The sequence below is a fragment of the Mobula birostris genome, chromosome 2 (assembly GCF_030028105.1).
Source record: "Mobula birostris isolate sMobBir1 chromosome 2, sMobBir1.hap1, whole genome shotgun sequence".
Classification (NCBI taxonomy): Eukaryota; Metazoa; Chordata; class Chondrichthyes; order Myliobatiformes; family Myliobatidae; genus Mobula; species Mobula birostris.
In genome coordinates, this window is record NC_092371.1 from 85,054,832 (window position 1) to 85,078,188 (window position 23,357).

At 41.0% G+C, this 23,357-nt stretch overlaps 1 protein-coding gene across 2 annotated transcripts in view; it reads right to left on the minus strand.

Annotated features, from left to right (window-relative positions):
- Positions 1 to 23,357, minus strand: part of psmf1 (proteasome inhibitor subunit 1) — an 83,547-nt gene that overhangs the window by 17,380 nt on the left and 42,810 nt on the right. The window contains exon 5 of one of the 2 annotated variants that reach the window (XM_072244316.1): positions 12,663 to 12,716. The exons of the other annotated variant lie outside the window; for it this stretch is intronic. Coding sequence (XP_072100417.1) covers positions 12,663 to 12,716 — 54 coding nt within the window. The remainder of the gene's footprint in view (positions 1 to 12,662; positions 12,717 to 23,357) is intronic. 2 annotated transcript variants of the gene reach the window in all.

Below are 23,357 nucleotides of genomic sequence, written 5' to 3' on the forward strand. Positions count from 1 at the left end.
TTTCATATACTGTGAATCTGAAAAGAAAGACCTACTTACAGCATTTAGACTTGATTGGTCAAATTAAAGCAACAGACCAATTATATGCCCAGACCAAAAATCCCGAATTGTATAAGAAGAGAGTAGAACTTCAAACTAAGTTTGACCTCATCTCCACTCGGCCAGTTGAACGCCAACTTCTTGAAATTAAGAGCCTATTTTGTATTCATGGGGGTAAGTCCGGTTAGCTTTTAGTTAACCAACTAAGGCGCTCTGAAGCTAAACAACAAATCACAAAAATTCAAATGGGAAATGGGAACATTACTTCGAATCATTCTGATATCAATGACACATTTAAGAACTATTATTCTCGACTTTATACTTCTAAATCTTTAAATGAGAATATCTCGGCTGAGCATTTTTTAAATAGTTTAAATATTCCTTCGCTCTCTCCTGACTTTAAAGCAAAACTCAATGAACCATTATCATTAGAGGAAATATCATCTGCCATCTCTGCATTACAGTCGGGTAAATCTCCCGGACCTGATGGCTTTTCTGCAGAATTTTATAAATCATTTTCTTCACTGCTTTCGTCTCAATTATTTTTAGTTCTATCCGATTTGTTTAAGCATGGTAAATTGCCTGCTTCATTTAGCGAGGCATGTATCATTCTTTTAGCCAAAAAAAGTAAAGATCCAACAGAGTGTTCTTCGTATAGGCTGATTTCTTTATTAAATGTCGATGTTAAAATTTTGGCTAGTAGATTAGAAAACATTATACCCTCTATTATTTCTGAAGATCAGAGTGGTTTTATCAAAAATTGTCTTCCCTTTTTTAATATACGGCACTTATTTAATATCCTATATTCACCCTCACCTGGGATTCCTGAATGTGCTATTTCTCTTGATGCGGAAAAAGCGCTCGATCGCGTCGAGTGGAATTACCTTTTTGCGGTTTTAGAAAAATTTGATTTTGGACAAAGTTTTATTACATGGATTAAATTATTATATTCATGTCCCACCACTTGTGTTTTGACCATCTCTCAGCTATCCCAGTCTTTCAGTCTTAAACGCGGCACTCGTCAAGGTTGCCCTTTAAGTCCCTTACTCTTCGATTTGGCTATGGAGACACTTGCTATTGCGCTTCACAGCTGTGCTGAAGTGATGGGGATCTGAAGGGGAAGTGTTGAGCATGAAGTTTCCCTTTATGCTGACGATCTTTTACTTTTTATATCAAACCTGACTACCTCCTTACCCTCAATGTTTTCACTTCTTAATAGATTTAGCCAACTTTCTGGTTATAAACTTAATTTACATAAGAGTGAACCCTTTCCAATTAATAGAGAAGCACAAGCTTTAGTATTCCATGACCTCCCTTTTAAAGTAGTTAACAATCAATTCACCTATCTTGGTATTACAGTAACAAGGAACTTTAAGAATCTTTTTCGAGAAAATCTTACCAATCTTCTAAACTCTACAAAACAGAGTTTGACACAGTGGTCACCCTTGTCTATGCCTCTCGTAGGTCCTATTAATGTTATTAAAATGTATCTCCTTCCTAAATTTTTGTATCTATTTCAGTCTTCTCCAATTTTTATTTCTAAAGCTTTTTTTGATGGGTGATATTCTACGATTTCATCTTATCTATGGAAGGGTAAATGCCCTAGACTTAATAAAGCTCATCTTCAAAAATCTAAAGTAAGGTGGTATGGCCTTGCCTAATTTTCGTTTATATTATTGGGCAGCCAATATTCGTTGTCTTATTTTTTGGTCTTTCTTCCATAATAAGTCTGACTGCCCAAAATGGGTGGCAATGGAGTTGAACTCTACTAAGGATCCTTCAATTTCTGCACTTCTCGGTTCCTCATTTCCTTGTCATTTCCTAGACTTACTGTTAATCCTCTTATCAGACATACTTTAAGAAGATGGGCTCAGTTCAGAAAATTTAACGGTCTTCATTCTCCCTCTAGCCCTATTTTACACAATCATCTTTTCCAACCTTCTATGCTGAATTCAACATTTTACGACTGGCATAGAAAGGGTATTAGGCACTTTGAAGATGTTTTCATAGATAATCGTTTTGCAACTTTTCAACAATTGTCTGTAAAGTTTAGTCTACCTAATACTCATTTCTTTAGATATCTTCAAATTAGACATTTCATTAACCCCTTGATATCAAACTTTCCTGAGACGCCTGAGAAAAATGTTCTGGACTTGTTTCTTTGTACCAATCCATTGGGTAAAGGTTTAATTTCTGCTCTTCGGGATAAGTTAGTGATTTTCAGGCGTGCCCCTTTCGATAAAATGAGAACTGCCTGGGAACAAGATCTAAATATCTCCTTATCTGATGCGGTTTGGGATTTAATTCTTAAGTCAGACTTGTCAACTCAACCTCTCTATGTGCTCGCCACTGCCTTTTGCAGTTTAAGGTTGTACACAGGGCTCATATATCTAAAACTGAAGTATCGCGGTTTTATTAGTCCTATCTGTGATAAGTGTAAAGGGGCTGAGGCTTCCCTTATTCATATGTATCCGACCTGTCCTAGTCTAGAGAAATTCTGGAGAGAAGTTTTTTCAACCCTATCTCATATTCTTAATTGCCATTTAGAACCCAGCCCTCTGGTTGCTCTTTTTCGCACCTTGGGTGATATAAATTTGCACTTATCCAACTAAATGCCAAACATTATCTTTTGCCTCTCTCTTGGCTATACAGTTGGTTCTTCTTAGGTGGAAAGTTGCTGCCCCACCCACTCATGCTCAATGGCTTAGCGATAGTATGGCCTGTTTAGACCTCGAAAAAATTATTCACTTCTTAATTCAAACATAAAGTTTCATAAGGTGTAAGGAACTTTTCTTGAATATTTTCATAATTCTTCTTTAGGGCAAGTTTATCCTTTTTTTGTATGCTACAATCCCTTACTTTCAGCCTTTTTTTTGTAAGTTATACGTTTTTTTTGTTGTGAATTACATTATACTTTTGGTAGTCGGCATTATACTTTCTTTTTTCCTACATATATTTACAGTTCTCTGGGGTTGAATGCTTCGATTGATTTTTTTTTCTTTTATATGCAAATGGTTAGCCTGGGTTTTCCTTTTTCAGAGGGAGGTTGGGGTGGATACCAATTTTAAATAACTCACTTTTTTTCTTATTGTTATGAATTACATATTGGATGCTTGTTTCGTACTGTATAAATCCCCATTTTGTTATTGGGTTTTCTCTCTGTAGTTTCTTGTAGAAAGGCATAAAAAAATTAATAAGAGAATTGGTTTATTATTATCACCTGTATCGAGATAAAGTGAAATGTTTTTGTTTGTGCACCATCCAGACAGATAGTTTCATAGACAGGTGCACAGAGATGGTAACACAGCAAACAGAATGTACAATGTAATGTTACACAGAAAGTGCAAGGAGATTGAGGAGTCATCTGACTCACTCTAAACAGCTTTTGCCCCACCGCTGTCAGATTTCTGAATGGGCAATGAATCCATGAACTCTACCTCACTATATTTGTTCTTTTTTTTTCCTCATTTACATTAAACCTGATTCTGACTCTTTTCACTGCAAAGCAACACACATTTGCAAGGCCATTTTGGGGCCCCATGGTAGAGAAGGAGTTAGCGCAACACTATTACAGCTTGGGACATTGGAGTTTGGGATTTAATTCCGGCATCCTCTGTGAGAAGCTCATATGTCTTTCCTGTGAGTGCATGCAATTCCTCCAGGTGCTCTGGTTTCCTCCCATGGTCCAAAGACATACTGGTTAGTAGGTTAATTAGTCTTGTAAATTGTCCCGTGATTAGGCTAGAGTTAAATCAGTGGGTTGCTGGGCAGAAAGAGCCTGTTTCATGCTGTATCTCTAGATTAAAAAAAAAGTCTGTGCTTTCCTTTATTTTCAGCCGGAGTCTTGCACGTTATGTCCTAGTAAAACAATCTTCTTTAAATGCAGGCGTTTTATGAATTATATTGTTTATGAAGGAATACAAGATTATATAGAACTATCCCTGTGATAACTATAAGATTGTCCCCTCACCACTTCAAATAACTACTCCATGGTATGACATTTCTTGAATCAATTGAGTTTGAAATGAACTATAGAAATCCGTGGATAACTATTGTTAGCAGATATCAACACAACCTTGGGAAACCGAAGAAATTGTTGGGTTCAGGAACTGAAAGAACTGATTGCTTTGAAATGCAATAATGTTCACGGACTGAGATTTCAAACAAGAAATCATAAACACAAGAAATTCTGCAGATGCTGGAAATCCACAACAATACACACAAAATGCTGGAGGAACTCAGCAGATCAAGCAGCATCTACACAGAGGAATAAGCAGAAAATGTTTCAAGCCAAGACCCTTCATCAGGACTGAAAAGGAAGGGTGAAAAAGCCAGAATAAAAAGGTGGAGGGAGGGGAAGGAGTACAAACTAGAAGGTGATAGGTGAGACCAGGTGACAGGGAATGCAGGTCAAACTGTAATAGAATGAAAAGATTGCATAGGTAACTAACATCTATTAATGCATTAACACAGCAGCTAATTGATAATCAACTACTTAATTTTTTAAAAATATTTAAATTTGTTTGTGGGATGTGTAAGGCAGTCTCAATCTGGTGTTTACTGCTCCGGAAATGGAAAATAATTGATAATTAAAATAAAGATTAGTTTTTTCTATCACATGTACGTTTGTAATCAAAATGTACATCAAGTGAAATGCATTGTTTGTGTCAAATCAGATCAGTGAGGATTGTGCTGGGCAGCTCACAAATGTTGCCATGCATCCAGCACTCCCACGACTCTACTCGCCCTAACTCATACATCTTTTTCATGCATGTATGTATGTAGAAGGAAAGTTGGCGCGTGGCCAAGTGGTTAAGGTGTCGGTCTAGTGATCTGAAGGTCACTAGTTCGAGCCTCAGCTGAGGCAGCGTGTTGTGTCCTTGAGCAACAATTTCTTAACCACACATTGCTCTGCGACAACACTGGTGCCAAGCTGTATCAGCCCTAGTGCCCTTCCCTTGGGCAACATCGATGGCGTGGAGAGGGGAGACTTGCAGCATGGGCAACTGCCGGTCTTCCATACAACCTTGCCCAGGCCTGTGCCCTGGAAACCTTCCAAGACTCAGATCCATGGTCTAGCAAGACTAACGGATACCTATTATCTAGGAGGAAACCAGAGCACCTGGAGGAATCCCATGCGATCACAGAGAGAATGTAGAAACTTCTTACAGAGAGCGGCAGGAATTAAATCCTGGTTAGTGATTGCTGGCTCTGTGAAACAACTGTGCTAAACACTATGCCACCGTGTTGCCTTATGCAAATGAATAATCTTCTGCAGTCCACAGTTAAAAGAATCCAGCTGTGATGATCTTGATTAAAAAGGGAGATGATTTATTGCTCTTGACCTTCTTAAATTACTGAAAAGTGATGGATACTTATGACTATACCAGGTCTTACTGCAGTACCACACAGAGGGACTAACGGTGGGAAACTATACCCTCCATCGCACAGCACGTCCTTATTAGAAGCTGCTGTTCATCCAAAAGCTGGCCACAATGCTAAATTGTGGTTTAATCAGGAAACATTTGAAAATGATATAAAACCCAGGGGAAGACATTTCAAGGTGGTGAAATGTCAAGGATAGAGAAGCAGTCTGGGTGCAGCCATCTTAAACTCTGTTACCTTAATAAGAACAGAATCAGCTTTGTTATCGATGTCCGCTATGATGTGAAATTTGTTCTTTTGCAGTAGTATAGTGCAAATACAAAAATTAATATAAATTCCAATATTAATAAGTAGAGTTAAAAAAGGAATAATGAGGTAGTGTTCATGGACCATTGAGAAATCTGATGACAGAGGGGAAGAAATATCTTCTGAATTGCAGAGAGTGGATCTTCAGCCTCCTGTAGTTCCTTCCTGATGGTAGTAATGACAAGAGGGTGTGTCCTGTATAGTTAAAAATCCTCAGTGGTGGATGCAGCCCTCTTGCAATACTGTGCACTGGAGCCTCCATACCAGGCTGTGATGCAATCGTCAGAATACTCTCTATTATACATCTATAAAAATTTGTAACAGTCTTTACAGACATACCAAATCTCAAATTCCTGCGTGGAGCCACAACTCTGCCTTCTTCATATTATAGTTGGAAGGGAAGATTCAAGGAGACACTTGCATCCTATTTCAACAAAACAACTAACACAGCACTGTTCAATACATTTTAAGCAGATTGCACTTGACCTGCAAGACCTATGAACTGATATATGCAAATCCCGATTGCCCTGTCAAACATATAGGTTTTTAACAATCTGAAGGTACTCAGAATCCATGGGGAGAGAGAAAATGTCTGGGTTTTGAGATGAAACCAAGCATCAAGACTAGGAGTGGAGAGGGGAAGATACCAGCCTAAGTTTCAAAGGCTGGAGTTCATAAGAAAATGTCCAGCAATGAATGGACTCTAGTAAAAAAAAAAGTACTGAAAGGCCAAGATAGAATGGACATGAGGGGATGTTTCCTATAGTGGGGGAGTTTAGGGCTAAAGGGCCTCTAAACAGAAGGACATCTCTTTAGAATAGAGATATGGAAGAATTTCTTTAGTCATAGGGTGAAAGAAGGCCATTTGTTGGGAGATTAACATCAAAGGATATACTCTGTATTGAAACAACAGGCAGAAAGGCATAGGCAGTGGTGTGGCTCTGTAGGTAAGAGATGGAATTACATCTTTAGAAAGAGGTGACACTGGGTCAGAGAATGTTGAATCTTAGTGGTTGGAGTTAAGAAACTGCAAGGGTGAAGAAAACATGGGAATCATATAGAGGCCTCCAAATAGTAACCAAGATATGGTGTTGAGTTTGCAGAAGGAGCTGGAAAAGGCATGCAATAAGGGTAGTGATACAATTGTAATGGGGGATTTCAATATGCAAGGGGATTGGGAAAATCGGGTTGATATCAGATCGCAAGAGGGAATTTGTTGAATGCCTACAAGATGGCATTTTAGTGCAACTTGTGCTTGAGCCTACTCAGGGAAAGGCTATCTTAGATTGAGTGTTGTGCAATAACCCAGATCTTATTAGGGAACTTAATGTAAATGAACCCTTAGGAGGCAATGATCATAATGTGATTGAATTCGTACTGCAAATTGAGAAGGAGAAGCATAAGACACATGAATCATATTGGAAAATGGTATTGACAGCTTTATGGTTAAGTCTGTGAATGATAGGAAGATAAGTGGAGGGGTTGGTAGTGCCGAGGAAGCATTGCGATTCAGGTAGGACTTAGACAAGTTGGAAGAATGGGCAAAAAAGTGGCAAATGGAATAGTGTTGGGAAATGTATGCATTTTGGTAAAAAGAATAATAGTGTGGACTATTATCTAAACGGGGAGAAGGTTCAAACATCAGAGGTGCAGTGGAACTTAGTCTTCATGTAAGACTCTGTGGTAAAGGCGGCAAAAGCAATGTTGGCGTTCATTTCAAGGGGAACAGAACATAAAAGCACAGAGATAATGCTGAGCCTTTATAAGACACTACTCAGGCTGCACTTGGAGTATTGTCAACAGTTTTCAATCCCATATCTCAGAAAGGATGTGTTGTCATTGGAGAGAGTCTAGAGGAGGTCCATGAGGATGATTCTGGGAATGAAGGGGTTAACATATGAGGAGCATTTGGCAGCTTTGGACCTGTACTCACTGGAATTCAGAAGAATGTGGGGGGGGGGGGGATCTCACTGAAATGTACTAAAAGGACTATATAAGGTGGATGTGGAGAGGATGTTTCCTGTACTGGGGGTATCCACAACTAGAGGACACAGTCTCAAAACTGAGGAACAACCTTTCAGAATGGAGGTAAGGAGGATTTTTTTTTGCCAGAGAGTGATGAATACATGGAATGCTCTGCCACAGACTGCAGTAGAGGCCAGGGCTATGGGTATATTTAAGGCGGAGGTTGATCATTTCCTGATTGGTCAGGGTATCAAAGGATATGGCAAGGTGGCAGGTGTATGGGTTCAGTGGGATCCGAGATCAGCCATGATGGAATGGCAGCGCATACTTGATGGGCTGAATAGCCTAATTCTGCTCCAATGTCTGATGGTCAAGTCACTGGGTATATTTAAAGTGGAGGTTGATAGGTTCTTAATTAATTAGGGCATCAAAATTTACAGGGAGAAGGGAGGAGAATGGAGTTTAGGGGATAATAAATCAGCCATGACAGAACGGCGAAACAGACTCAATATGCTGAATAGCCTCATTCTACTCCTCTGCCTAATGCACCCTCTCTACTACCTCCTGAGGTGTTACTTAAAACAGCAGCATTGGAAGTATCTTTGTAATCTTGCTTAATTGATAACCTTCAAATTTATGATCTGGTCATTATCACAGTGCTGCATGGGTAGAAAAGCAGGAGGAGCTTAAGAAAGAAATTAGGGCTAGCAGGAAGGAGCTTAAGAAAGAAATTAGGAGAGCCAGAAGGGGCCATGAGAAGGCCTTGGCGGACAGGATTAAGGAAAACTCCAAGGCATTCTACAAGTATGTGAAGAGCAAGAGGATAAGACGTTACAGAACAGGACCAATCAAGTGTTACAGTGGAAAAGTGTGTATGAAACTGGAGGAGATAGCAGAGATACTTACTGAATACGTACTTTGCTTTAGTATTCACTACGGAAAAGGATCTTGGCGATTGTAGGGATGACTTACAGCGGACTGAAAAACTTGAGCATGTAGATATTGAGAAAGAGGATGTGCTGGAGCTTTTGGAAAGCATCAAGTTGGATAAGTCACTGGGACCAGATGAGATGTACCCCAGGTTACTGTGGGAGGTGAGGGAGGAGATTGCTGAGCCACTGGTGATGATCTTTGCATCATCAATGGGGATGGGAAAGGTTCCAGAGGATTGGAGAGTTGCAGATGTTGTTCCATTATTCAAGAAAGGGAGCCCAAGAAATTATAGATCAGTGAGTCTTACTTCAATGGTTGGTAAGTTGATGGAGAAGATCCGGAAAGGCAGGAATTATGAAAATTTGGAGAAGCATATTATGATTAGGAATAGTTAGCATGGCTTCGTCAAAGGCATGTCGTGCCTTACGAGGCTGATTGAATTTTTCGACGCAGATTGGGAGACCGCCTCGCTGAACACCTACACTCCAGGATCTCCAGTGGCCACACATTTTAATGCCACTTCTCATTCCCATTCCGATTGTCAATCCATGGCCTCCTCTACCATCGAGATGAAGTCACACTCAGGTTGGAGGAACAACACCTTATATTCCATCTGGGTAGCCTCCAACCTGGTGGCATGAACATTGATTTCTTTAACTTCTGATATTGCCCCTCCTCCTCTTCTTACCCCAATTTTTATATATATTTTTTTCTCTTTCCCTCTCACAATAACTCCTTGCCTGTTCTCCATATTCCTCTGGTGCTCCCCGCCCCCTTTCTTACTTCCAAGGCCTTCCATTCTATGATACTCCGCCTTCTCCAGCCTTGTATCCCTTTTGCCAATCAACTTCCCAGCTCTTAGCTTCATCCCTGCCCCTCCTGTCTTCTCTTATCATTTTGGGTCTCCCCCTCCCCCTCTCAAATCTCTTTTTTCCATTAGTCCTGACGAATGGTCTCGACCCGAAACATCAACTGTACTTCTTCCTATAGATGCTGCCTAGCCTGCTGCATTCCACCAGCATTTTGTGTGTGTTGCTTGAATTTTTTGAGGATGTGACTAAACACATTGATGAAGGTAGAGCAGTAGATGTTGTGTATATGGATTTCAGCAAGGCATTTGGTAAGGTACCCCACATAAGGCTTCTGGACAGAGTAAGGCGGCAAGGGATCGAAGGGAACATTGCTTTGTGGATCCAGAACTGGCTTGCCCACAGAAGGCAAAAAGTGGTTGTAGACGGGTTATAAATGACCTGGACAAAGAAGTGGAGGAATGGGTTAGTAAATTTGCTGATGACACAAAGGTTGGAGGTGATGTGGATAGTGTGGAGGGCTGTCAGAGGTTACAGCAGGACATTGATAGGACGCAAAACTGGGCTGAGAAGTGACAGATTGAGTTCAACCCAGATAGGTGTGAGATGGTTCATTTTGGTAGGTCAAATATGGTGGCGGAATATAGTATTAACGGTAAGACTCTTGGCAGTGTGGAGGATCAGAGGGATCTTGGGGTCCGAGTACATAGGACACTCAAAGCTGCTGCGCAGGTTGACTCTGTGGTTAAGAAAGCAAACGATGCATTGGCCTTCATCAATCGTGGGATTGAGTTTAGGAGCCGAGAGGTAATGTTGCAGCTATACAGGGCCCTGGTCAGACCCCACTTGGAATACCGTGCTCAGTTCAGGTTGCCTCACTATAGGAAGGATGTGGAAACCATAGAAAGGGTGCAGAAGAGATTTACAAGGATGTTGCCTGGATTGGGGAGCATGCCTTATGAGAATAGATTGACTGAACTCAGTCTTTTTTCCTTGGAGCGACGGAGGATGAGAGGTGAGCTGATAGAGGTGTAGAAGATGATGAGAGGCATTGATCATGTGGATAGTCAGAGGCTTTTTCCCAGAGCTGAAATGGCTAGCACCAGAGGGCACAGTTTTAAGGTGCTTGGAAGTAGGTACAGAGGAGATGTCAGGTGTAAGTTTTTTTACGCAGAGAGTGGTGAGCGCATGGAATGGGCTGCCAGCGATGGTGGTGGAGGCAGATACGATAGGGTCTTTTAAGAGACTCCTGGATAGGTACATGGAGCTCAGAAAAATAGAGGCCTATGGGTAACCCTAGGTAATTTCTAATGCAAGGACATGTTCGGCACAGCTTTGTGGGCCGAAGGGCCTGTATCGTGCCGCAGGTTTTCTATGTTTTTAAATTAGCTGTTATCTTTAACATGTTACACATATTATATACTTCAGGTACCTTTTAAGACATAAAGCATTTATATTAATATATTTTTGTAGTGAAGGAGGATGAGAGCTGACTTGATAGAGGTATACAAGACGAAAAGAGGCAAAGATAGATTGGACAGTTAGAGAATTTTCCCCCAGGTTAAAATGGTTAACATAAAGGGGTATAATTTTAAGGTGATTGGAGGCAAGTATAAGGGGATGTCAGAGGTAGTTTTTTTTTAAAACACAGAGAGTGGTGAGTGCATGGAATGCGCTGCCAGTGTGGTGGTAGAGAATCTTAGATAGGGATGTGGATGAAAGAAAAATGGAGGTCTATGGAGAAGGGAAGGATTAGATTGATCTTAGAACATTGGCACAACATTGTAGACTAATGGACCTGTACTGTGCTGTGGTGTCCAATGTTCTATGGAGAGAAAGTGGTGCTGGCAGACACAGGATGATAACATACAGAGGGAAAAGCCTGCTGTTGAGACAGCTCCACAGGAATACACTTCTGGACTATGAATTAAGTTTTGGAGAAATTAAAGCAAAGCTTTGCTTACCCCTCCTCCCAGGACATAATACATATGAAGCTCTTGGATGCAATCAACCCAAACTGGAACATTTTATTACAGAAATACATTGAATAAGGATCTTTTGTGTTTTATGCATTTGGAGTAAGGTAATGGAGAGGATCAAGTGAAGAAATTTACTCCATACTGGAATATTTCCGGCTAGCTGTTAATGGAAACTGAATGAGACACTGGGACTGCACGGTAGCATAATGGTCAGCACAATGCTTTGCAGTGCAGGCGACCAGGTTCAATTCTCACCACTGCTTGTAAGGAGTTTGTATGTTCTCCTATGACTACGTGGGTTTCCTCCGGGTGCTCAGGTTTCCTCCAAAGACGTACCGGTTGGTGTGTCAATTAGTCATTGTAAATTGTCCCATGATTAGACTAGGATTAAAAATTGGGGATTGCTGTTTCAAAGGGCTAGAATGGCCTATTTCATAATATATGTCAATAAATAAAAAACATTGTGAAACCATTGAACAGAATCAGCATGTTACAGGGTCCCTACAAATCTTGGTATAGAAGCCCCAGTTCTTGTTACATTTTATTTGACTGCAGCACCTATAAAAGTCCTTAGGATATTTTATCATATTAAAGTTGCTGTGTGGAACAAACTACACACACAAAATGCTGGAGGAACTCAGCAAGCCAGGCAGTATCTATGGAAAAGAGTCCAGTCGATCTTTCGGGCAGAGACCCTTGTCAGAGAGAGTGGGATAGGGAGCAAAGTGAAGGTGGTGGGAGGAATGGACTTTTGAAGGTAATAATTAATAGGTGGTCATATGTATGTAGAGGTGTCTGTAGCCAGGTAGTCATACCTCAGGGATGGGTTGTTATTTCTGAATTTATATAGCATTTCTAGCTAATCAAATTGCATAAGCTGCTTCACCAGAAAACAAGCAGGTAAAGTTGCTTCGGGACATAATGGCACAAGTGTTTGGGGGGGGACAGGGGAGAGAGTTGTAGGTGGTGGTAGTGAAGGTTGACCATAATAGAAAGCCGCAAAGAGACAGGGTTTCCAATGTTGGAGTCTGATCAAACTTTAAACATTTGTAATACAAATCTCAAAGTGAATTCAATCAGTTTGAGTTATTAATGAGTTTCTTAAATTTCTATATTATATTTGGCTCCAGAGACCCCTACTGTCAAAAACACATTTGCACAGGACCTGCACAAATTTTCCAACCAATCCTGAAACTGTTGTTTTATGTTTTAACATTAAGAGGTGGAACAGGATATAAACCCCTACCTAAATGGATCGAGATCATCTCCTCCTGTTGCAAATGGTGCCATAGGGTTAGACCTGGAGATTGGGAGGGGTGGGTGGTGGAGAGAAAAGGACATTAGTTATCTTTGCAAAAGATCAAAGTAATACAGAACTTCAATAGTGTCAGCGTCAGTGGATTTGTGAAATGATGGGGTGGCCCTGTTCTTCCAAAGGCACCGAACCCAGATTAATAGTGAGTCATCCAAATGGCCCTCATCAGTGCATGGAGTTTATAATCCAGTGATTGATGGAAGTTTTGAGACCATAAGACATAGGAGTAGAATTACGCCTTTCAGCCCAATAAGTCTGCTCTGCCATTCCATCATGGCTGATTTGTCATTCCTCTCAACCCCATTCTCCTGCCTTCTACCCTGTTAACCTCTGACTTGTTTAATCAGGAACCTATCATGTACTTTAAATATACCCAATGGCTTGGCCTGTATAGTTGTCTATGGCAATGAATTCTACAGATTCACCACCCTCTGGCTAAAGAAGTGCCTCCTCATCTCTGTTCTAAGGGACTCCCTTGTATTCTGAGGTTTAATCCTCTGGTTCTAGACTCACCCACTGAAGGAAACATCCTCTCTAAACCCACTCTATTTAGGCCTTTCAATATTCAGTAATTTTCAATGAGATCTTCCCTTATTCTTCTAAACTCCAATGATTATGGCCCAGAGCCATTGAATGCTCCTTGAATGTTAACCTTTTCATTCCCAGGATCAATCTCATGAACCTGCTCTGGACCCTCTCCAATGCCAGCACATCCTTTCTTAGACAACGGGCCCAAAAATGCTCACAATACTCAAGTGCAGTCTGATGAATGCCTTATAAAAGCCTCAGCATTACAATCTGTGAGTGGTATCACAATGTGGCAAAGACTGGCAAACTCTTGTATCCTACCACCTCCAGAGGCCTCAAGTACAGACATGGATTCAGATCAGGGAAACCTACAGAATTCATACCATAGGTTAATAAATGTTTCACTCGCAGTTTTTCTGATGCCTCCTTGGCTATGGTTCCTCCTTCCACCCTCAGGGAACCTACACTTTAAAATATTCACTTATTTATTTAGAGATACAGCATGGAACAGACCATTCCAGTCCAATGAGCCGCACTACCCAGCAACCCACTGACTTAAACCTAGCCCAATCACATGACAATTTACAATGACCAATCAACCTACTAACTGGCATGTCTGGACTGTGGGGGAAACCCACGCAGTTCACATTTAACAGGATCCTCTTCCTGTTGCAACTAATTGCAACGTGTCACATTAACCCAACGTTCTGGACTCCACCTTTCATCTTAAAATACTCATTCAAAGTCAAAGTAAATTTATTATCAGAGTTTGTATATGTTGCTATGTACCACTTTGAGATTCACTTTCTCGCAGAAAATACAGAGATACACGAAACCCCTTTTTACTGGGTGTCACTAGAGATGCAGCTCGTTAGTCCCTCGTTAACAGCCACTGGACTTGATTGTGAGAAAATCACGTTTCTCAGGCTCCGTATGTCTAGGACAGATATGATATGGGTCCCGCCAAACCCCTAAGGTTGGGATGTCTTGCCCACCCGAACCCTGATTTGTGTGAATGCTGTGTAACTTACTGTTCCCATGCAATTGCCAGGTGGCAGGAAATAACAGACCCTGTTATACAATTATAAAGTATATTAATGTTAACTTAACCAAACATTTATTAAAGAAAGAAAAAAAAACAAGATTTCCCATCATAATTAAACAGTCAAATGCGCACATAAATTGGAGTTCATCTTGAAGTTGTCTTTAACTCACGCTGGACCCTTGGTCTACATGAAACTACACACAACCTTCCAAGTGTCGCTCGAAATCTATCTCGAACAAACAGGCTCTCCCACTGGAGTATTGGTCCTTTCTCCTTGAAGCTATTCGTCTGCACAAAGCACCTTGTGCAACAGGAACGGCATCCTCAGCCATCTTCCTTCTTGTCTTCTCCCAGCTGCCCCCAAAAAGACCTCAACCCACACCAGTGTCCGTCACAAAAACCTCTCCACCCAGCATTCACTAGAACCTTCTCCCAATTCACCTTAACAGGCTGACACAACACACCCGAGTTGAACAACAAAGCCCCTTATCTTAGCTCAAACCCAAACAGGCTGAAAGCAGAACAGACTGCTCTTACAGAACTGCTAAAATGAAATACCTACAGCATAGCAGTAAAAATCTTAATCAGGGCGTTACATACAATAGAATTTATGAAACACTATACAAAAAGAAAGACTGACAAACAGCCAATCTGCAAAAGAGGGCAAAATGTGCAAATAATTAAGAAAATAACACTGAGAACACGAGTTGTGAAGAATACTTGAAAGTAACAGTTTGGTGTGTTACAGAGCTTGGAAATCAATCCAGCAATGTTCTGTAAAGAGTCTCTGAATGTCCTTCCGTTGAATGCATTAACTTTCTTTGGGTCCTCTGGTTTACTCCCACAGTCCAAAGAGGTACCAGGTTAATTAGTCATGGTAAACTGTCCCATGATTAGATTGTCAAAGGTTGCTAGAACGGCGTGGCTTGAAGGGCCGGAAGGGCCGACTCCGCGCTTTATCGCCAAATAAACACATTCCGGGCTGAAACCCTTCATCAGGGCAATTCTGGTGCCACCTGTAAGGAGTTTGAATGTTCCTCCCCATGAATGTGTGTGTTTCTTCTGGGTGTTCTGGTTTCCTCCCACATTCCAAAGACGTACCAATTAGTACGGTAAATGGTCACTGTAAGTTGCCCTGTGATTAAACAGGTGTGCTTCTGGGTGATGTGGCTCATTTGGGCTGGGTGGGCCTGTTCCACATTGTATCTCTAAATAAATAATGTGGACTTGCTGGGCTGAAGGCCTTGTTCCTCTGCTGGATGACACTGTTTGAAAATAATCTCCCATCCCCTTTACTAAAATGTGTATTGAATTTTATTGACTTATTTCATCAGTCTCCATTCAGAGAATGATTGTAGACATCCCACCTCTCCCAGGAGTTCCAGGAGTCTCTCGCATATTAATAGTGGCTCCCTGATGTCCGCAAATTATATACAATGTCCCGGAAATCAATTTTTTTTAAAACAGAGAGAGCATGCGAGAGAGAGAGAGAGAGAGAGAGAGAAAGAAAGAAAGAAAGAAAGAGAATGAACGCATGCCATGGCAGAGTGATCCAAAAAATATATAAAACGTACGTCACCCCAGACTACCCTAAAGTGTACCCCTGCCTAATAGGGGTCAAAAATAATGACAGTGTTGCTCGCTGCACTGTTTGCAACAGTGACTTTTCTATTGCCCATGGTGGGTTAAGACTGCAAAAGACATGTTGAGGTGAGTTTAACAGGTGTCATTCGTTCATTAGCATAGCTAACGCTATTTAAACTAGCTGGCTAGCTGCTAAGGAGCTACTCTATTGCAGACATCCCACCTCTCTCGGAAGTTCCCAGAGTCTCCCGCAAATTGATGGTGCTACCTCCCTGAAGTTAGTTTTTTCAGGGTGGGATGTCTGTGATTGCTAACATTTGAACCACAGTTGCCTGTCAGAAATGTGTTTCAAATTGATAACAGCATTAGTGCCCTCACCCCATCTCCAACCACACACGCTGAAATTCTACACCCGATCTTCTGCAGATTGCTGCTAACAGGTGGATACTAACGGAGACAAAGAGATGTCAGTCTGGCACCAGAAAGAGAAGAATAAAAGAGCAGAAATCTCTCATTGATGCAGAACGTGGCACTGCTACCTGAACCCCAGGCACAGATTTAAGGGGAGATGTAAAATTTACTCATATTGATGAACAAATTGTAGAAACATGGCTCCAGGACAACATCCATGCACCATCAGTCTCCAAGACACGCATCCACTCAGGGACATGCTTATCTTATTTTGTGACAGTATGTGCTACCGTAGCTATGTGTGCCTTGTGCTGTGTGACAGTATTTAATGTGTTTTGTACCTTGGCCCCAGAGGAACACTGTTTTGTTTAGCTGTATATGTGTGTATGGTTGAATGACAATTACACTTGAACGTGGGGGGGTAGAAATCGGTTTTCAGGGCCTGACAGTGGACATCTTTAAAAACAGAGGAGAAATGAGCAGATTTTGCCACAAGGTCATTGTGTCCTGTGAAGTGCTGCCTCAGAATGTGCTGATGGTTGATTCAAGATTGTTTTATGTCATTTCCAGTAGACAAGTGTAAAGGAGAATGAAATAATTTCTACTCCAGATCCGATCCAGCACAAAAAAAATAAGATAAAGAACACAGTAATAAAAAACATAATAAATATAAATACATAAGATAGCTTATTTTCATAGATTGATTGTATGTCCATAAAGTGACTCAATGCATAGGAGTACCTGTCCATAAGAGACTTCCAAAAGGGAGACTGGATTTGAAGGGGGAAAAAGATCTGCAGGGCTGTGAGGAATAAACAAGAGGTGGGTTTAATTAGAACTTTCAAGAAGCCAGCACACACATGAAAGACTGACTGCCTTTTTTCTGTGCTGATTACACAGAGAGATTATTCTCTAGTGCAGTCAGTGTATGATTGCCCAGAGAGATAAATGACGACGCCTTTTTTTATGATTACATTACACGCATCTTTGAGGGGCGCTAAAAAAGAGTAAAATAGATTGAATATCACCCAGTACACATCCTTAGGCTGCCTAATATACACTTGCCCACCTTTCCAGTAAGTGCACGAGAGTAATCGCCTGTTTCAGTTTCAATGACAGTGAGATGATAATCTGCCAAGAATGTTATTCACATCTGACATTTTCAGCCATCTTAAACACAAACATCTTTACAGCATCAAAGCAAAATGATTTTAAAGCTATTTAAGACATTAAATTAGAAGGTATAAACGGTTGCTGAAGAGTACAGTATCAATCTTGTATAAAACAAGACTTGTAATCTGTAAAAACTGGCAATTTGAACACATCTACGTACTACTTCTCTCCAAAGCCTCTAATTATCACATCAATTTTTTAAAGAAAGGATCAGCACTCTTACAAATTCAAAATATTTTGAAGTATTTTGATGGAGTGAAAAGCTACTTTGATTAGCAGGAGAGATGGCAACGAGATGACTGCCAATGGAGACAAGGTGGTTGTGGAGAGTTTACTTTAACGGACATTGTTAAATTGAAAAAGTACATTTCTGATTGATCTGTTGAAGATGTATAAGATATTGGCGAGGCCTAATTTGCAGCACTGTGTGCAGTTCTCGTCACTTACCTACAGGAAAGATATCAATAAGATTGAAAGAGTACAGAGGCAGTTTACAAAGAAGTTGCCAGGACTTGAGGATATGGGTTATTGGGAAAGGTTCATTAGGCCTTCATCCTCTGAGGTGTAAGGAAATGAGTGGAGATTTGCTAGAGACGTACAAAATTATGAGAGGTATATATAGGGTAAATACAGTCTTTTGCCACTGGGGTTGGGTGAGACTAGAGGGTGAAAAGTAAAATATTTAAAGAGAACGTGATGAGGACACTTCACTCAGAGGGTGGTGAGAGTGTGGAACGAACTGCCAGCATTAAGCGGTGGATGTAGGGTCAATTTCAACATTTAAGATAAGTTTCAACAGATACATGGATGGCAGGAGTGTAGATGGCTATGGTCCAGGTGGGACTAGCAGAATAATAGTTCTAGATAGGCCAAAGGGCCTGTTTCTGTGCTGTAGTGCTCTATGACTGTGCCTATATGGCTTTTGAAAGGTGGCTGGATACACTCATACAGCTACAAGAGATGGACAGTGGAATAAACAGGAGAGCATAGTAGGTACAGCTGCTCACAGGTCTAACAACCTGGGTTTAATCCTGGCATCAGGTGCTATCACTGTGGTGTTTGTACACTCTCTTTGAGACTGTGAGGGCTTCTCCCACATTCCCAAAGTTTCTTCCCATATCCCAAACATGTGTAGGTTGACTATTGCAAATGACTTGGACAAGAACAAAGAAATGAAAATTAGACAAGTTGTACAGTAAATAGCAAACAAGACTTTTCCTTATTATCAAAGAATGCACCTGCTTTTAAAACTTGTGACCATCACAAGTAGAACCTTAGGACTGAAGATTTCACATCTCCATCACACACAGAAAAATGTCAGATCCAATTTTCAGTCTACGCTTATCATACACAGGAAAGCTTCACGAATCTAATGAAAGATTAGTACTGACCAGAGGCAAAGGAAAGAAATAACCAGGATTGCTGAGAGCTAGCATAGAGTCAGTGGGCCAAATAGCCTCCTCTTATGTCACAGTAAGGCATGAAATGTAATATGAAAGAGAATCTGAAAAATATACTCTGGTTTGAATATTTAAATATCGATAACAATGACAATGGATAAATTGACAAATTTTTGACATATTTTCTAAATGAATAAACTTAAAGTTCAAAGTAAATTTATTACCTAAGTACATACTATACATGTCACCATATACTACCTTGAGATTCCTTTCTTGCAGGTTCACAGGAAAGTAAAGAGATACAACAGAATTTAAGAAAAATTATAAAGAAAGACAAACAAGCAATATACAAAAGAAATGCAATAATAAAAGTAAATAATAATAGTTCAAGTTATTCTATTAAAAAAACTCTTCCAAAGTTTAAAAGATTGCAACTATATAAAAACTTATAAAGTGCTGCGAAGTATTTAATTTTCACAGAAATTTAACTGTAAGCAGCTTTTAAATGCAATGGGGAAATCAAAGAGTCTCTCACCCCCATTGTGTAGAAAACAATTTCATTTTAGTCTGTTTGCAGAGAAAGAGAAAATAATGATGCTTTTTCAAAGAACATTTCATGGATAGTCAAGATCTGTGAAATGGAAATATGTGAAATCAAATTTATTAAGTAAAAAATGGAAAATGTTCTAGATTAAAAAAACAGACAAAATAGGCAATATGTCAGCCGCCTGTTATGCAGTATATCCTGAAGGTTTTTTGTTTCAATGGCGGTGGGTATAATTGCAGGCAGTTCTCCATTACTTGTGTAAGGGGGTTTCAACTTTTATGTCTGCGGAGGCTAATTAATATAGCGTTATGTTAATCTGCGGAATGCGGCTTTGTTGTGTTAAACGCTGAGAAAGTTTGCGCTAGCAGTTTGTTTATGCTTTAGAGTGTGATAAGAGAGTGCTATCAACCAATTGGGATAGTTGTTATGGTTTTGGTGTATTTGAAGATACTGTATGCGCGGGGTTTTGGGGCAGAAGGCGGGAGAGCGAGACAAAGGATGGACCAGGTGCTGTGATGTCCGCTAACGGCGTCGGACCCCGAGCGGGACGTTCGGCGAGGAGACGGAGACGGACTCGTGTAGAGCGTCTGGTCGACCACCATTGTTGGTCCAAGGCGGCCGGTCGAGGTGGTCCGAGGGGGTCGCAGGATGAAGAAGAAGGTCCTTGAGCTTCAACGGTTTTTGTGCACGAAAAGATTGAACTTTGATAAGTGTGGCACCTTTTATTTTCCATTTATATTTTATTCTCTTTTAATTATATAGTTCCAGTAATATCCATAAACTGTAAATCATTTAATTACATCTGGTGTATTGTCTGTTATTTGGGCTGGGTGGGGTACCTCACACAGCATCCACACAAACGAATTACCCAGTTTGCCAGGGCCGAGGCTGTTTCCCTAGACGACAGCGGTGGCCGGGGGGGCTACACTTGCATTCAGCTGTTTTTAAACACTTAGTCAATTCCAATACTGTATTTAAACCAAGTTAAATAACTCACTAATGTAGTGCATCTTTATTCTGTATGATTACAGAGACATACATAACTTGAACACAGTGATACAGCTGAGCATACCAGGGAAACCAGCCTTCCCTCCATGAACTCTGTCTACACTTCTCACTGCCTTGGTAAAACAACCAACATCAAAGACCTGACTCACCCAAGACATTCTCTCTTCTCCCCTCCCCCATCGGACAGAAGATACAAAATCAATATTGAGCATTCCCAGGGTTGTTCCCTCCATCGTGACTCTGGGCTGCCACAGCAGTGTAGAAGTTCGTAAAATGCTACCACAGCACCAGCAATCACCAACTGGGTCCAATTCTCGCAGCCGTCTGCAAGGAGCTTGTATGTTCTCCTTATAACCATGTGGATTTCCTCCCAATGCTGTTTCCTGCCACATTCCAAACTCATACAAGCCTGGGTTAGAAAATTGAGGGCATGTTATGTTGGAGACAGAAGCATAGTGGTACTTGCGGGCTGCCTCCAGCACATCTCTGACTGCATTGGTTGTTGATGCAAATGATGCATTTCACTGTATTGCAGTATATATGTGACAAATACCGCTCATCTTTATCTAATCTGTTGTTCACCATGGGTGAGCGGAGATTCAACAGCAGGGGAAGGCAGGGTAACAGTCAGGAGAAAGTTTCTATCCCGTGTTTGACCTGATGTCAGGAAACTTCAGTATCTGGACTTAATATTGACGATTCCCAGGGATAATTCCTCCACCTTTTATTACTACTGTCTCTAGTGGTCTGTCTGGAAGACATGATACTGTTTGATTGCTCTCAGATAGAACAACCAAAAGACCCAAACACTAACCACAGCCTCCGCTTACTCTTGCCCACACTGCACCAGAATATGTGGATTCTGGATTGAGCTCTATAGCCACCTGAGGACTCACCAACAGACAACCCCTTAGAACATCGTACTTGAATTGAGTGATTGCACTAACTACTAGTACCGCTGTCATAATGAAGGCACTAGTCCCCAGAAGTTTGTGTGGCAAACTGCATGATCAATTGGGTGCAACCTTGCTGTGTCCAGATTTGGGTGGTTTGTCTGTCTTCATTCTTTTTGCTGTGGTACAGTGGCCATTTGAAATTTAACCACATTAATAGGTCTGAACTCACACAGACTAGAATGTCAGATTTTCTCTACCAAAGGACATCAAGAAACCAATATTTTTAAAAACAATCTTTTTTTGGTGGTCAGCATTATTAAAGACTAGTCTCTCTTCCACTCATCCAAGATATTTATCAGGAGCACTGCATATGCAGGGCCATTAGAATTGTCAAGGATCCCTTCCATCCATCCCACAATCTCTTTAATCCTCTACCATCGAGCAGAGGTACCGTGGCATTAGGACAAGAACTCTCCAAAAGAAAAACTACTTCTTTCCCCCAGGCCTTCAGACGACTGAACTCCCTGCCACCACCCAGGTCTCACCACATATGAAGCATCAGTAGTGCTAAATTGTTTACTTTTAACTTATGTTGTAAATGCACATTATACTAAAGTCAATCTTGGGGAATACAGCACAGTGCAAAAGCCTTGGGCACATAAATAGACCCAAGGTGCCTAAAAGACTTTTGCACAGTACAGTATTTGTCAACGTGAAGCAGAGGGAGAATTTGTAAATCTGGCTGGAGCAAAGGATGTTGGGAATGGTGAGGGTGGAGTGCCACCGGTGCGGGACAGATGGTAGAGAAGGAGTGTCGGGGGGGGGAGGTGGATGGCATGGATGTAGACATATCCAGCCCTGTCACATTAGTTGAGGTCATTTGATTCCAAATGTCTCTCTGCTGCTTCCTGTTTCCTGCCCTCTCCTTTCCTATTTTCCCAACCATGGTTCCCCTCTCCCTGCCCTCTTCCCACTTTTAGTCCACAACAGAGACCCATATTGGAATCAGGCTTATCATCACTCACGTCATGAAATTAGTTTTTTCTTGCGACAGCAATACAGTGCAATACATAAAATTAGTAGGGTGCAAAAGATTTAGGCATCCTAACTACATATATGTGGCGATGACTTTTGCACAGGAATGTAGCAATTTTATTATTCATTAATTTATTTGTGGTAATATTACTTTATGTGCTGAGGTGTGTTGTGCCCCATGGTCCAGAGAAGCATTGTTTTGTTTGGCGAAGTTAGGTTTCTGGATTACTAGGCAACACACACAAAATGCTAGAGGAATTCAGCAGGTCAGGTAGCATCTATGGAAAACAATAAACAGTCAATGTTCCGGGCCAAGATTACTAACCCAGTATCTTAACTTGGGCGCCACCACTATATACATGTGAACACAAAGGAAAGCTTGGAGTTTGAATGGATGCAGTTTTTGGATCATGGGCTTTCTCAAAGCATTTTGCTCTGTGTGAGTGGGTGGGTGGAATGAGAAAGGGGTTTGTTTTGCTGTTGACTTGTTTTGTAGTAGTGGTTATTGTTGTTGCTTGGGTTGTTCTGTGGAATAATGCAGGCATTGCAATGGGTGATGACACCTGCGATCTGCTCCTAGCACATCCTTGGGTGTGCTGGTTGCTAATGCAAATAATGCATTTCACTGTATATTTCAATATACAAGTGATAAATAAATCAATCTGAATCTGCAAGGATTGATAAAATTCTGAAGCATGGTTACTGCAATAGTAGGCTCCCCCGAGGTGAGGCTTGACCTAGATTGGGAGACCACTTCACTCCATCCACCACAATAAGCAGAATATACCAGTGGCCACACATTTAAATTCAACTTCCTATTCCCATTCCAACATGGCCTCCTCTACTGTAATGATGAGGTCGTTCTCAGGTTAGAGGACCAACACCTCTATTCTGTGGGGGTAGCTTTCAACACGATGGCATGAATATCAATTTCTCTACTTCTTGTAATATCTTCCCTTCTCCCCTTTTTCTCTTTTTCCATTCTCCATTCTGACTCCC